Source organism: Notothenia rossii, assembly GCF_949606895.1.
Source record: "Notothenia rossii genome assembly, chromosome: 2".
NCBI lineage: Eukaryota > Metazoa > Chordata > Actinopteri > Perciformes > Nototheniidae > Notothenia > Notothenia rossii.
In genome coordinates, this window is record NC_136904.1 from 6085832 (window position 1) to 6102824 (window position 16993).

General features: G+C 41.5%; 1 protein-coding gene across 1 annotated transcript; it reads left to right on the forward strand.

Annotated features, from left to right (window-relative positions):
* Positions 1-3507: 3507 nt before the first annotated feature.
* Positions 3508-15304, forward strand: LOC307027959 (uncharacterized protein; the record flags this gene model as incomplete). Its single annotated transcript, XM_079662653.1, has 13 exons — positions 3508-3654; positions 4260-4465; positions 5071-5226; positions 7594-7735; positions 7970-9224; positions 9874-10018; positions 10208-10351; positions 10500-10558; positions 10709-10896; positions 12139-12533; positions 12630-12726; positions 13419-13593; positions 14726-15304. The coding sequence occupies 13 exons, from the start codon at positions 3508-3510 to the stop codon at positions 14860-14862; spliced, it is 3246 nt and encodes a 1081-aa protein (XP_079518779.1). The 3' UTR covers positions 14863-15304.
* Positions 15305-16993: the final 1689 nt, after the last annotated feature.

The following is a 16993-nucleotide window of genomic DNA, read 5'->3' on the forward strand; positions in this document are numbered from 1 at the left end:
GGAGACCAGGGGACACTAAAGAGTGACGCACACAGCTGGGAGACCATGGGACACTAAAGAGTGACGCACACAGCTGGGAGACCAGGAGACACTAAAAAGTGACGCACACAGCTGGGAGACCAGGGGACACTAAAAAGTGACGCACACAGCTGGGAGACCAGGGGACACTAAAGAGTGACGCACACAGCTGGGAGACCAGGGGACACTAAAAAGTGACGCACACAGCTGGGAGACCAGGGGACACTAAAAAGTGACGCACACAGATGGGAGACCAGGGGACACTAAAAAGTGACGCACACAGCTGGGAGACCAGGGGACACTAAAGAGTGACGCACACAGCTGGGGGACCAGGGGACACTAAAAAGTGACGCACACAGCTGGAGACCAGGGGACACTAAAGAGTGACGCACACAGCTGGAGACCAGGGGATACTAAAAAGTGACGCACACAGCTGGGAGACCAGGGGACACTAAAAAGTGACGCACACAGCTGGGAGACCAGGGGACACTAAAAAGTGACGCACACAGATGGGAGACCAGGGGATACTAAAAAGTGACGCACACAGATGGGAGACCAGGGGACACTAAAAGGTGACGCACACAGCTGGGGGACCAGGGGACGCAAAAAAGTGACGCACAAAGCTGGGTGACCAGGGGACACTAAAAAGTGACGCACACAGCTGGGGGACCAGGGGACGCAAAAAAGTGACGCACAAAGCTGGGTGACCAGGGGACACTAGAAAGTGACACACACAGCTGGGAGACCAGGGGAAACTAAAAGGTGACGCACACAGCTGGGAGACCAGGGGACACTAAAGAGTGACGCACACAGCTGGGAGACCAGGGGACACTAAAAGGTGACGCACACAGCTGGGGGACCAGGGGACGCAAAAAAGTGACGCACACAGCTGGGTGACCAGGGGACACTAGAAAGTGACACACACAGCTGGGAGACCAGGAGACACTAAAAAGTGACCCACACAGCTGGGAGACCAGGGGACACTAAAAAGTGACGCACACAGCTGGGAGACCAGGGGACACTAAAGAGTGACGCACACAGCTGGGAGACCAGGGGACACTAAAAAGTGACGCACACAGCTGGGAGACCAGGGGACACTAAAAAGTGACGCACACAGATGGGAGACCAGGGGACACTAAAAAGTGACGCACACAGCTGGGAGACCAGGGGACACTAAAGAGTGACGCACACAGCTGGGGGACCAGGGGACACTAAAAAGTGACGCACACAGCTGGAGACCAGGGGACACTAAAGAGTGACGCACACAGCTGGAGACCAGGGGATACTAAAAAGTGACGCACACAGCTGGGAGACCAGGGGACACTAAAAAGTGACGCACACAGCTGGGAGACCAGGGGACACTAAAAAGTGACGCACACAGCTGGGAGACCAGGGGACACTAAAAAGTGACGCACACAGCTGGGAGACCAGGGGACACTAAAAAGTGACGCACACAGATGGGAGACCAGGGGATACTAAAAAGTGACGCACACAGATGGGAGACCAGGGGACACTAAAAGGTGACGCACACAGCTGGGGGACCAGGGGACGCAAAAAAGTGACGCACAAAGCTGGGTGACCAGGGGACACTAAAAAGTGACGCACACAGCTGGGTGACCAGGGGACACTAGAAAGTGACACACACAGCTGGGAGACCAGGGGAAACTAAAAGGTGACGCACACAGCTGGGAGACCAGGGGACACTAAAGAGTGACGCACACAGCTGGGAGACCAGGGGACACTAAAAGGTGACGCACACAGCTGGGGGACCAGGGGACGCAAAAAAGTGACGCACACAGCTGGGTGACCAGGGGACACTAGAAAGTGACACACACAGCTGGGAGACCAGGAGACACTAAAAAGTGACGCACACAGATGGGAGACCAGGGGACACTAAAAAGTGACGCACACAGCTGGGAGACCAGGGGACACTAAAGAGTGACGCACACAGCTGGGAGACCAGGGGACACTAAAAAGTGACGCACACAGCTGGGAGACCAGGGGACACTAAAAAGTGACGCACACAGATGGGAGACCAGGGGACACTAAAAAGTGACGCACACAGCTGGGAGACCAGGGGACACTAAAGAGTGACGCACACAGCTGGGGGACAAGGGGACACTAAAAAGTGACGCACACAGCTGGAGACCAGGGGACACTAAAGAGTGACACACACAGCTGGAGACCAGGGGATACTAAAAAGTGACGCACACAGCTGGGAGACCAGGGGACACTAAAAAGTGACGCACACAGCTGGGAGACCAGGGGACACTAAAAAGTGACGCACACAGCTGGGAGACCAGGGGACACTAAAAAGTGACGCACACAGCTGGGAGACCAGGGGACACTAAAAAGTGACGCACACAGATGGGAGACCAGGGGATACTAAAAAGTGACGCACACAGATGGGAGACCAGGGGACACTAAAAGGTGACGCACACAGCTGGGGGACCAGGGGACGCAAAAAAGTGACGCACAAAGCTGGGTGACCAGGGGACACTAAAAAGTGACGCACACAGCTGGGTGACCAGGGGACACTAGAAAGTGACACACACAGCTGGGAGACCAGGGGAAACTAAAAGGTGACGCACACAGCTGGGAGACCAGGGGACACTAAAAAGTGACGCACACAGCTGGGAGACCAGGGGACACTAAAAAGTGACGCACACAGCTGGGAGACCAGGGGACACTAAAAAGTGACGCACACAGCTGGGAGACCAGGGGACACTAGAAAGTGACACACACAGCTGGGAGACCAGGGGACACTAGAAAGTGACACACACAGCTGGGAGACCAGGGGACACTAAAGAGTGACACACACAGCTGGGAGACCAGGGGACACTAAAGAGTGACGCACACAGCTGGGAGACCAGGAGTGAAACATTTATATTTATAATTGTCATTTTATAAAAACATAAAACGACAGTCATCGTTGTCCATCTTTATAATCCCTGACCGAGCACTCCCAGTTGAGTGCGTGTTTTTGATCATCGACTGGTTTCTGTTGTGTCTGAGCGTCTGGCAGAATATCGTTTGTGCAGGGCTTGGAGAATGTATTCTAAAAGTTGGTGGAGATGTTTCTTCATTTGCGTGTGTTTTGTATGCATCGTTTTGGAAACTGCAGCGTTTCTCCTAATGTAGCGCAATGCAATGTCAACACTGTAGCATTGGATGTCCTTTTATTCTGATCATGGGTCATAAATCATTTTGAACCTCTGTATATTCTCACACAGTGGAGGACACAGACTGAACAGATGAAACTTTGCTTTCAGTGTCATTAGAACAGGAATGCCTTTCTCCGTGCACAACACATAATTGCTTTTGCTTTCATTGTGTTTTCATAAGCGATGTTGGGCAGTGACAATAGTTCGACTGCATGCTTTATAATTCCAGTAAACCTGATGATGCACTAAGATAATATTGTGAATGTATTTCCTTGTAGAAGAGTATTTAAGATGCAATGAGCCTGATGAGGGGACACCCAGGAAGATGGCTTCTCTCACTCTGTGTCTGCTGCAGGTGCTGCTGCTCTCGGTTTCTGCTGCCGCCTGGAACCTGAACTCAAACTACTTAAGCTTCTATGGTGGGTCAATGAGCTTCACGCCTAAAGGACAGAATTCAGATGGGACCTATAAGGTAAGTTGGCAAAAATATTATATATAATGTTGAAAATATGTGTTTTTTTTCAAATCAATATATCCGTAAGGGTGAAGATATTTTTTTTTAAAGACCATTTCGACCAAAATATTTTTAGAGGATTTTTGTGCACTCATGATGCATTGCTACTGTGCATGGACTTGGACTGCACTATCTGGCACTACACTGAATAATAACCATTCTGAGCTCTGTTAAGTGCTAAGCATTCATCAGTTTGTCATCTTGTAATTTACTTATTTATCTAAATAGTAATAAATAAATAATAAACCATATTTCATTTCATCTTACTGTACAATATTTAAGTTTTCCTTCTATTCTTATATATATCATATTCTATTTACGTATATAGACTTCTTGCACAATTTTTTTATTTAATTTTATTGGAGAAGCTCGGGTCATAAGATGTTCATTGCCCTTTCTACACTATAGCTTCTGTACATATGACATTAAAACCTTTGAATCTTTGAATCTGAATCTTGAAATCTGTTGTCACCAATTGCTATTGAGCTGACTGTGCCATGGTATTTTTCTTCATCAATGTAAGGACTTTTGATAATCTAATCACTACTGATTATTCTTTACAGCTGGAACTCCGCAACAAACAGTCAACATACATGTGTAACCCCTCATACTCTGAATACTTCTGTGGCATTGATGGCTGTGGGTCTATCACCAATATCAGTATCCAACACAACAATGATGTCAAGATGAGTTCTCATGGTATTAACTGGTGCACAGCCGACATAAAGAAAGAACTAAAACTCCACAGCAACATCCCCTTCGAGATCAGGTGAGATATTACTTATACACTGGAAAAAATGCTGCTCTAAAAACAAGTTAAACAATAATGAAAAAAACTGTAAATTTGCTTGGTTAGAGAACTTGAAATAAGATGGGATATTTAGATAAATCAGATCTTATAATTAGCTGGGACAACTAATTTTGAACTATATTTGACCAGAATTAGGAAATGCTGTTACAATATAAGCCGCTAATGCTCAAAAGTGGTCTGTTTTCTGATGTTAGTTGGTGAGTTTCTTATAAATATGTAAAAGAAAAGAAGTGTTTCATCTGAGATACTTCTCGAAATAAGATTATTTGACTTAACAAGATAATGCATTGTTTAAAAACAAGACTCGATATCTCACTGTAGTGTCACTTCTGAATGTATTATGTAATATACAGTATCAGGTGTAAAGACATATTCTGACTAGATATGTGTTTCTTGAGCAAAATCATGAAAGTGTAAATGAAACGTTCATATTGTACACTTTTGTCATTATTATAGAAAACATATAGTTTATAGCTTATCTGATTGTGACACCTAATAACATCGCAGTGATAAGGTTGAGGATATCGTTAAAATGCCAATTATTCAACATTTTCTTCAAACAGATTCCCAAAACGGGTAATTCCTTCACTTGGTCTGGGCCACTGGGCGACGAACACGATGAACAAATGGAGAATGATGGGCCATGTGGATCTGGGATCCCGGTCTGATACTGGAGAATCAAACAGAATGCCCGTCACTACCATGCTGCCTCTTCTCAGGTATAGTCCCTATCTTTTTCATATGGCTTTTCATTTGGGGTAACTTTCAATTCTCACTGGTATCATTGTCCGTGTTTTACTGTATTTTTTCTATATTGCTTTTATTTTACTTTTATTTTATTGTTTTATTTTAACCTATTTTAAAGGTCCCTTATTATACAGTTTTTAATCAATCTATTATAGGTCTCAGATATATACAGAACATGTCTCTGAATTGTTTGGCTCCAAACACCAAACAGGTCATTGCAGCATTACCCATAATCCCCTTTGTTTCAGCCCTGTTTCCAAAGTGCTGATTCTCTGTCTGTTACTTTAGATGAAAAATACGGAGCCCCTCCCCACGCCCCTCTGAGAGACATTTGGTTACAAAGAATACTATAGGCGCGTTCACACCACATTACTTTTCCCACTTTAGTTCCGATATAGTCCCGAAATGTCGCGTTCACACCAAAAAGAGCCCGAACTAAAATTAGTTTATGAGAACCTTTTTACCCCCTTTTCCGTCCCTGCTAGAGAGCAGGGACTTTCGTGGGAGAAAAAGGTTCCTATGTCTGATTGGCTGGGCGGAATGCAAACCACGCCCCGTAAAACTCCCAAAAACTTTTGTGAAGCCGCCATTTTATTATCCTCGCATTAGCATTATTAGCATTAGCATTAGCCCAGCCCAGAAACGCAGAGAGACTAATTTATGGCAACACAAAATAAAACATGGGAGCGGTGGAGATGAGGAGGTGTCGGCGTTCTGGCGATTTACTCTGAAGTCCCCAACTCCGGGGACTTCCGGCCGGGGACTCCGGGTGGCAGTATACGCCATGAAGTTGTTTGAGGCCTGCCAGTAAACCCAAAGCAGAAGAAGAAGAAGCGACGTCAGCGGCTTTGTTTGCCTAATCCACCCCCAGGAACTTATTCCGTTGTGAACGCGATCTGTACTTAGTTCATCAGAACTAAAGAGTTCTGATTAACTAAAGTGGGAAAAGTACTGCGGTGTGGTGTGAACGCGCCTAATGGTGCTCTAGGAGGAGATTCAGGTGATAAGGTGGGGGGGGTTATCTTGGTTGGTGATTGGCTAACGGTTACACAAGACAACACATCGTTATGACATCATAAAGTGGCCAAAAACTGATCAGCTCATTTTCAGACAGGTTTTTATAGAAATGGATCAGGACAAAAAGAGAGACAATCTTTGTTCCTGAAACTTTCAGAGTCTCTTTACACAGAGGGGACACATGTTGATGTAGAAGAGACATGAAGAAGAGGGGACACATGTTGATGTAGAAGAGACATGAAGAAGAGGGGACACATGTTGATGTAGAAGAGACATGAAGAAGAGGGGACACATGTTGATGTAGAAGAGACATGAAGAAGAGGGGACACATGTTGATGTAGAAGAGACATGGAGAAGAGGGGACACATGTTGATGTAGAAGAGACATGAAGAAGAGGGGACACATGTTGATGCAGAAGAGACATGAAGAAGAGGGGACACATGTTGATGTTGAAGAGACATGAAGAAGAGGGGACACATGTTGATGTAGAAGGGACATGAAGAAGAGGGGACACATATTGATGTAGAAGGGACATGAAGAAGAGAGGACACATGTTGATGTATAAAATACATGACAAAGTGCATTTAGCATAATAGGTGACCTTTAATTTCTTGTCAGCTTTACTTCAAGGGAATTTCATTCGGATCACTGTTAATGTTTTATCTTGTTCTCTATTTATTGTAATATTGTTGTTCTGTTTTATTCTTGCTCTGTAAAGCACTTTGGCGCTTTGTGCATGAAAGGTGCTATACAAATAAAGTGTATTATTATTATTTTGAATTGGTGGTTGCTGTTTTGTTCAGCCACATGGATGCGTATAATAAACTTAATATCAGCTCGAACTAACTTTTTTTAGACATTATCTTTGCTTTAAGTTATTATTTAAGGGATATTGTACAGAAAGGCGAACATTAATGAAATATAACATCACACATTAAAAACACTAAACATCACGGGAACATTGTCAATCAACTTGGACGTTAGAGCGAAGGGAAAATTCTACGGATCTTCAGGGTTTCTTTTTTGGGCACCAAGAATATGTGATTTACATTTCCTGGCAACCCATCCAATAGTGCAACCCTTGTTGTGGTCCTTGAACCATGAAGTCCTGTAAAAAGTGTCATAGCAATCAGTAGTTGAAATATAATGCATCTGTCAAAAGAGCCATGTCGCAAACATTGCAAAAAATATCAATGGTATAGTATGATTCCAATTCCAAAGAAATATTCAACAACAAATGTTCAATACTGTAGACGGATACAAATATCGGAATTGTTTGACTTTATTGACATTTACTGATTCATTTGATTAACATGTTACAGAGTATCCAAGAGCTGCCCACGATCCTTCAAAATCCCAACGTTTGACCATGATGGTGACAACGTCAGATGCAGGGTACCAACAATGTCAAATGGATATGAGTGTGGGATATGTCGCCTGCCTCAAGGTTTCTCTTTCGATATGGTAAGGAATCAACCAAAGTTAAGAATTACAATCAATCGGGAAATTCAGCTTAAAATGTGATTTTCAAACGTAAATTCCTGATTGGCCCCAACAGAGCTTTCAATAATAATAAAATAAATCAAATAATATACGGAGATTGTTTCACTGTAAATGTGAAAACTGGGATTTTAACTCTAGAGTATTGCAGTTGTTGAAATGTATATGTTGTAATGAAGTATCTTTCTTGTTTTTAAGAACTCCTGCACCCTACAGTATACGTACAGTTCTCAAACTGGAAACCAACCCATTGAGCTTGTTGTGGAGGACTTTCCCACCAACCCCATTAGGCTGCAATACTCTGATGGAACCTACACAGATAAGCGCCCCTTTATGATGACGAGGGATAAACGCGATGCCTTTTACAACTACGGAACAACAACAGCTACACCAACAACAACAGCTTATCCAACAACAGCTTATCCAACAACTTCTTATCCAACAACAACTTATCAAACAACAACAGCTTATCCAACAACAACAGCTACACCAACAACAACAGCTTATCCAACAACTTCTTATCCAACAACAGCTTATCAAACAACAACAACTTATCCAACAACTTCTTATCCAACAACAGCTTCTCCAACAACAGCTTATCCAACAACAGCTGCACCAACAACAGTTGCAACAACAACAGCTGCTCCAACAACAACAGCTGCTCCAACAACAGCTGCTCCAACAACAGCTGCTCCAACAACAGTTGCAACAACAACAGCTGCTCCAACAACAGCTGCTCCAACAACAGTTGCAACAACCACAGCTGCTCCAACAACAGCTGCTCCAACAACAGCTGCTCCAACAACAGCTGCTCCAACAACAGTTGCAACAACAACAGCTGCACCAACAACAACAGCTGCTCCAACAACAGCTGCTCCAACAACAGTTGCAACAACAACAGCTGCACCAACAACAACAGCTGCTCCAACAACAGCTGCTCCAACAACAGTTGCAACAACAACAGCTGCTCCAACAACAGTTGCAACAACAACAGCTGCACCAACAACAACAGCTGCTCCAACAACAGCTGCTCCAACAACAGTTGCAACAACAACAGTTGCAACAACAACAGCTGCTCCAACAACAACAGCTGCTCCAATAACAGCTGCACCAACAACAGTTGCAACAACCACAGCTGCACCAACAACAACAGCTGCTCCAACAACAGCTGCTCCAACAACAGTTGCAACAACCACAGCTGCACCAACAACAGTTGCAACAACAACAGTTGCACCAACAACAACAGCTTATCCAACAACAGTTGCAACAACAACAGCTGCACCAACAACAACAGCTTATCCAACAACAGTTGCAACAACCACAACTAGACCAACAACAACAGCTGCACCAACAACACTTCCACCAACAACAACAGCTGCACCAACAACAACAGCTCCTTACAGACAGACAATTGCTCCTTTGAGCAAGCTTTCTCTGCAGTTTAGTGTTCAAGGTGAGGCAAACATTTTCTTTTTTTAATATAGGTATTTACTACGGTGGCCATCGGGGGCCAACTCGCTACAACGGCCTCAAAACATTAACAATAGGAGAAACCCACAGCATTTTCAAATACGATGCAAGCGAAGAAACATCTTCACCAATTTGACAACACGCACAGCGTTTAGAAAACATTCCCCAACTTGACGAAACATGGTTTCCATTATATTTGGAGCTTCGTGCAGCATTTTTTATTTGCAGCGTTGTAACGTTTTGTTTATTTTTAGTTTGACTTACAGGATGTATTCAGTCAGGCTTCTTCATTGGACTTAAAAGGAGGGCTACATTTTGGCTAAGGACTGTTTGAACAAAATCCTTTAAATAGTTTTTCTATTTTATTGTAAATAAATGCCCTGTCACATTGAATTATTTCAGGTCGTGTCTTTTTTTGTCTTGGCAACTGTCTGCAAAGCATATGTACTGATTTAATCCACAAGAGAGTCTTGATGTTCTCTGCAATTAGGTAGAAACATATAAATGGATTGATATTCATCTCAGGAAAAAATGTTATATTGTATGATGCTTATGCATATAGTAATAACACGATTGGAATATTGACATTCAATCCATTTCATCCTTTTTCTCTTCTCTCCCCTGACCTTTAGTGGACTCACACGCTCCCCATTCGTGCCTTGATGGTGATTACTTTCCCATTTTCTTGGCGCCAACTCCGAGCAATGGAGTGAATCTTCCTGCGTTTGTTAACAAAACCCTCGAAATCAAAGTCAAATCCAGAGCCCAATATTCCACGTAAGGAAATATAATGTTAAATATAATGTCTATTTTAGCAGCAAAGTGTTTTGATTAATGTGTTAATGTAATATGCAGCAATATAACAATGAACAAGCTTCTCCTGGATCTCATTTATGATAAATTACTTATTTTAACTTATAATGTTTCCCATTTCAAGTTATAACATAGTGTTCTCTATCTCTCTAGGATCCATAACTTGATTGTTACTGGACCAATGGGCCTTTCGAAAGAGAACATCTCTGCAGAAGAATATATCATAAAATGGACACCAACTGAAAATGAACTGAACGACCATTTTCCTATTTGCTTTGTTTCTGAAGCAATTGATGAGTGAGTTTTAAGTCAATCAGGTTAAATAAGAATGCTACACTCGCACCCATTCAATATTTTTATAAAATACCTACTTTGTCTATTTTCCTTTGAGAAATTCCCTGATAAACCATTCATATAATTTATGCTATCTATATTTCATTTCAAGATGGGGCCGAGTCTTTCAATCCGAGCTACGCTGCGTCATTGTAGATGTCGGACACTATGGTTAGTTAACTTTTTCTTCCATTGATCACTTATGTAGACCATGATTATGTCCAATACATTTGATATTAAGTGGATGGATGTCAAGTTTTAAAGCCTGGAGATTTAAACTGATTATATGAGTACAAATAAACACATGTTACCGATTTCTAGAGACCAAAGTGACATGCAGTGAAACAACAATGACGGTGGAAGTGGAGAAGTCCTACCTTATCAGACAACATGAAGACAACTTGCATCTGAAAGCCTTGGGCGATTCTTCCTGCAACCTGGCAACGCGCTCCAACGCGACCCACCTGGTGGCGGTCATGTCGCTAAATGCATGTGGAACCTTTGTAGAGGTACACAAAAAAACTCTCTATCGCTTTTCTTAAAAGGACGTTTGGCTGAACACATCTGCATATTTATTGTCTTGATGTAAAACAAAAACGGTTAGGCTATCACAATATCAAACCTTCGCAACACCATTTTCTTGGCCAAAAGGAAATATGGAATACGGTTTATTGTGCATTTTGTCCCTTTTTCTCAAATTAAAAATGCTCCAAATAAGATTTTAAGGGGGTAGAAAGAGTCTACAACAATACATGTTTAACAGCATGTATTACTTATCTTCTCTGTTACTTACAATAACATCACAAGTAACAGAAACAAAACAACACAAACCTCCAAAACAGCAACTTCACATCATAATTAAAAAGGTTTTACTCAATCTTTGTTGTGGCCATACTTGCCAACCTTTAAACCTCAGAAATCGGGAGCATTTCAAAATGCAAAATTGGGGAGGGGGAGGGTGCTAGTGGATCGCCGGAGCTGTTAGATTAACATTAACCTGCTTATTGTAGTTGTAAGTGCACTGCCTTGCGGCCTGTAGCACCGTCCTTGATGGAGCATACAGTATGTGTGGGCTGGACCTGCATTTGACAGGAAAGGAGTGAGCAGAGAGTAGATTAGTTGTTGATTCTTGTTCTGTTTTCTGTGAATATCTGCCTCAACCTCTCAGACTTTGAGTTGCGCGCGCTACTAAAGAGACGTGTTACCATGGAAACCAAACAATGGTGTAGCTGTATTAAAGTCCGAGTGGAAACAGTCGTGTGTAAATCAGATTTGGTCAGAAATCGGGAGAAATGCGGGAGAAATATGACCCTGGGAGGAAACCGGGAGAGGGCAATGAAATCGGGAGTCTCACGCGAAAATCGGGAGGGTTGACAAGTATGGTTGTGGCTAATATTCCTACATTACTTGCCACTTGAGTAGTTTTGCTAGAAAGAAAAGGAAGTTCTTGGTTAGCACAACTACCCAATTTTAGTCTAGTTTTTAGTTTTCATGATTGAGCCCCAATAGTTAAAATATATTTTCCTCTGGAGAGTCAACTAAATGCAGCATGCCTTGTGGTCAGAATACTTTATTGATGTTGGCAAAAGCTGATTGATTTTCATTCAGACTCCTAAATGAGTGCTAACTCTACTAGCTGGAGAATAGTTGAGTCAATCTATGTATTTGTATCTCATAAAACCATCTACTTATGTCTTGTGGTGTTAAAGACTGTTGCTTCCTTTCTTAATTTAATTATCTTCCATTTTTAGGAGAAAGACGACAACATCATCTTCAAGAACGAGATCACATCTGCTAACCCGCTAGATGTAATTACCAGGCAGCACGGCGTTGAGATTGTCTTCTTCTGCTGCTATCCAAAGCAAACCAACTTGACCCTGGGATTCACACACAAAAACCCGTACGCCTTCCAAGATAAGGGATTCGGTGCATTCACATTCCAGTTTGAATTTTTTGAAACCCAGCGTTTCGAAAAAGAAGTTGACTCCAACGTTTACCCAGTGGAGGTATACCTCAAACAGATGATGTTCATGCAGATCGAAGCGACCACCTCCATCCCCAACACTGAGCTGTTTGTGGAGACCTGCAAAGCGTCTCCGTATGACAACACCAACTCTCAAATCAGCTACACCATCATCGAAAACGGGTAGGGTATATACTCACCAAAGAGGCATTTGTTTGATCCATATGAGAAATGCCTTCATTTATGCTAATAAACCGTTGTATCAACATTATGTAACAGGTGCATTAGGGACGACACGGTTACAATCTACCCTGGCCCCAAGACTCACTTCAGATTTGGAATGGAGGCTTTTGAGTTCATCGGTGCTCATGAATCGGTAAGGTTACTTTTTCTGAAACACAAACGTTTTTAGTCAAAATATTATACGTCTATCATCAGTACGTTGGAACTAGTAAAAAATATACGTTTATTTGGAATAAGTATTTGTACCAGAGCAATAGATAAGGAAAGTAACCCAATTTATATATTGTGCTTATTGTAAATGACTTGTACTGTAGTCTGCATATTGTGGTGCAGGGATGACATATATTTGTGTTTGCCAATACGGAGTTTGGCAGTGCACTGGTCACCTCAACAAAAAACAATGGGAACTTTCCTTCGGCTTTTGGAATATTCATGGGAAGTTACATTTCTATGAGACTCATGTTTGATCAGCAGGACAATCTCCACATTGTATCACCACCTTACGTTTCTTTTTTATAAAAAGTTAACGTTAGGCTATAAAAGAACTACAGAATGGTTATATGACTTCAAGTCACCTCCGCTAAGCTAAAGGCGGCTAAGGTTGGGCGTGATGAAGTTTAATCATCTTTTTTATTCACCAGTGGGGTACTACTGATGTATTTTCTGTAACGTTCCAGGCATTTAATAACAAAACTGACTTTGAGACAAGCTTATGTTTTAATATATTAGGAATTGTTACTTTACCTATTTATGAAGTTTATACTTTGTTAAGAATGTACAAATGACTTTTCTTTCTTGACTGACTTTACCTCCATCTGTCTGCAGGTGTACATCACTTGCACCGTCATCCTGTGTCAGACTGGCGTTCCAGGGACCAGGTGCTCTCAGGGATGTATCAAATCCAACTCGGGCAGAAAAAGAAGGGAAACTGGTGCCGAGTCCTCCAGCCACTCCATTTCCCAGGGACCTTTGCGCCTGGCAAACATTTCAGACAGCAAATGTAAGTGTCCACATACACAGCTGCACAAACTACATCCTACAAAGTTTCAACCAATACTGAACTTTATGGCGATAGGTGTCCCTAGTGAACTGGCAGACAAGTGTACCCACATATAGCACCACCCATAGTAATCAGCCCGAGAACAATGGCTGTTATCACAATCATTATGTTGTGAAATGCTAACATTTTCAAAATTGTGCTTAGAGTATTCATTTCGTGCTTCAGTAAAATATCATTGTTTTGTTTGTTATATAACTTAGGTGAGATATCTAAGTTAAAGTGGACCTATCATGCTATATTTGAATAATATAGTGTAGGACCATACCTATATAAGGCATATTTATACTTTTTATTTTTCAAAATACCAAACAGATCATGCATTTTAGCCATTCCTCATTTCGCTCAATTTAACACTGTCTTTGCATGGGCTGATTCTGTGAGAACAGCACCATCTGGTGGCCTGAAATATGTACTACAGCGTCTCCAGCGCTTTCGAACGGCAATGTCCGTGGCTGTCTCCTCCTGATTGGTGGAGTTGGCCCAATAGCCGTAGCGCCACTTCTGTGACGTCATAGAAATGTTCAAATCTGGATCAGTCTGTATCACATCCGTTGCAGCCCCTTTTTAAGAGATTTGGGTATGGAGGGAAAGAGAGAGGGTTGTGTTTTCTGACACTTGGTGAGTTCCCTGGAACACCAGGGGCACATGTTCATGTATTAAAGACGTACAAAAGTGCATTTTGCATGATAGGTCACCTTTAAGTACCTCTCGTAAGTTGAAATAACATGTAGTATTTTGGTTTAACTACGGGATACGGACAAGGGTATCTTGGTTGAAAGCCCTGTTCATTGACCCATACTTCCAAACCAACCTTTTCTCCTCCGCTGACTTTTTTCTTTATCATAGATATAATACAAATGTTCTCTAGGATCCGGGTTCCCCTCCTGGTTATGCAGCTCACTAAATATGCCCAATATTGGACAAGCCACCATAAGATTATTCAATACACTGTGAAATATGTAGTTTGATTTAACTACAGGGATATGATTCAGAATAATCCGATATTTTGTATGAAACAAATATATATATATATAAAGCTAATGGTTGTCTTTTTCTTGTTCTTTCATTTCAGTGTCTGGTCCGAGCATGAGTCTTGGCATGAACATCCTCCTTGTTGCCGGCTGCTTCCTGGTATGCGGAGCAGTAATCTATCGTTCAAGGAGGTCCAGAGCTAAATACATGCCCCTGCCATCCTTTGAGTCAGACTAAACACAGAAATGCCCTTTTGAACTTCTCTGATTATAAGAAAGATGATCAGAGACTGTGTAATGTTTACTATAGTCAATGTGTTTAGGGTATTGGTGGTTTGAATCTCACTGTCTAAAAGTGTGTCTTTGCTTTTACATGGGTGAAAGACTAATTCATTATTCAGGTTTGATACAATCAATAGTTTTTCGTGGGCAGTTTTTCACACCCCAGCGGACAGTCAGAAAATGTGTGAAAGAAAGGAGGCATAGTTTTTATATGAAGGAGTCCACAAATTAATCTCTGTGGACATGAAGTATCTGCAGTTCAACCAAAGTTATAAACTTTTCTTCAATTACTTTAAATCCAGGACATGGGACACCAATGTGACATATTATCAAGGTTATCAAATGCATGATAATAATGGTTATAAGAAAAACTAAATAAAAATACTTTGAAAAAGAAATCTGTTTTTTGGTTGTTGATTCCCACAATGTATGTTAATTAAAAAGCAATATACCGGTTATCTGACTATTTGGAATTGCTATACTTCTTATTACATTTTTCAATGGTCCATAGTATGTGTCTCATATATGTCAACTTTAAAATCACTTTCATTATGTCCCTCCCTTTCTCTGCACTGTGGATTGGTTATTTGGAAATAGTATACACGTTATCTATTTAAGATTTAGGGATGGTTATCTTTAGCTCATGGGTCACATGTAGCCACTTTTAGTTGTCCCTTTGTTTCCTTTGTTTTTCTTGTGACCAACTTTTTGTTGTTTCCTAGTTGCCAAGGTTCTTATAAACACAGATATATATCTTGTAAACGATAATACAATAAGAAAGCCAAAAACAAAGAAAGAAAAAGATAGGGAGTCCTTTCCCACGCCACCCTCCCCCTCCCCCTTTCCACCGCTCATGCCATTTCACAGAAATCATACCTGATGCTTGTTAGCAATCGTCTGAGTTTCCCGAAAGCCTGTTTTTCAGGTTTCAGGCTCGAAAATGACATTCCCAGAACAAATGACCATATCTTCTCTTTTAAAAGGGTTAAATTAATAATCTTTTTTCTCAAAGTAATAATAAACCTGTGAGTTAGATGTAGAAAAGTCAGAATCAATATAGATCTTTTTATTTTAAAGATAAAATTCAGATTGAACACGGTAAAAAACTGTAAATTATAGTGTCCGTCCAAAAAAAATAAGTTGTACTTATAGTGAAAACTAACCTTGGATGATGGGTTAGTTACTAAAAGCTTTAGGAATCCAAAGTACAACATATAATAAATACCCTGTATTAAGATTGATGCAAAACAAGTGATATTTCACCTTTTTAGAGAGATTTAGCAAAAAAGAACCACTTCTGGGCGGATTTTCCTTATCTCTGGCCCCCCTTGCTCGATTTTGACATGTGACATCTCTTTCTGACCGTTAGAGCCAATAGAATCGAAGGGAAATCGTCCCGCACACACTCATGTTAAAAAAAAAAAGGTTGCGTCTTTGCACATGCAGTCTTGCTACAGAGCGTAGGATCTCCCTGCTCTGATATTTGAAAACGGAATTGCACTTTTATTGCTTATAGATTGAAGACCAGTTTTGACCATACAAAACCAAGGTAAGCCATGTTAGCGTTTTAGGCTACCTAGCGCCACATGTTTTGATGTACGTTTTTGTTTATAACGTCGCAAGTTTGTATCTTTCAGTGTTGAGGTGGGCACTGTTAGATTCTGTGTCCTTACGATCATAAACGATGTGTTGGATGTGCAGCTAGGATAAGTAATAAGGTAGCTAGGAGTGATTTTCTGCGCATTAATAGGTTAGCATTTTTCGCTCGGGGCTAATCCAGAGGCTCACTGTTAGCATTGTGTGTTTTAAAAAAAAAAAAAAATTAAAAAGATCAGTTAAATTAGTTTATTCCCGTTATATGGATATCAAATATTCATAGTTTATTCAATATTAAGGTTCCTTAGACGTTGTTTTCTGCAAATGACGCGATTTCGGCCCCGGAACCGGGTCCGTGGGGCTTAAGAGGTTTTAATCTATATAGCCTACATATTTTAGTATAACCATTCATGTACATCACATACAGAATACATTTTTTACATAACCTTTCATCTGTTTGAACTGGATTGACATTGAGTTCTAATCCTCTA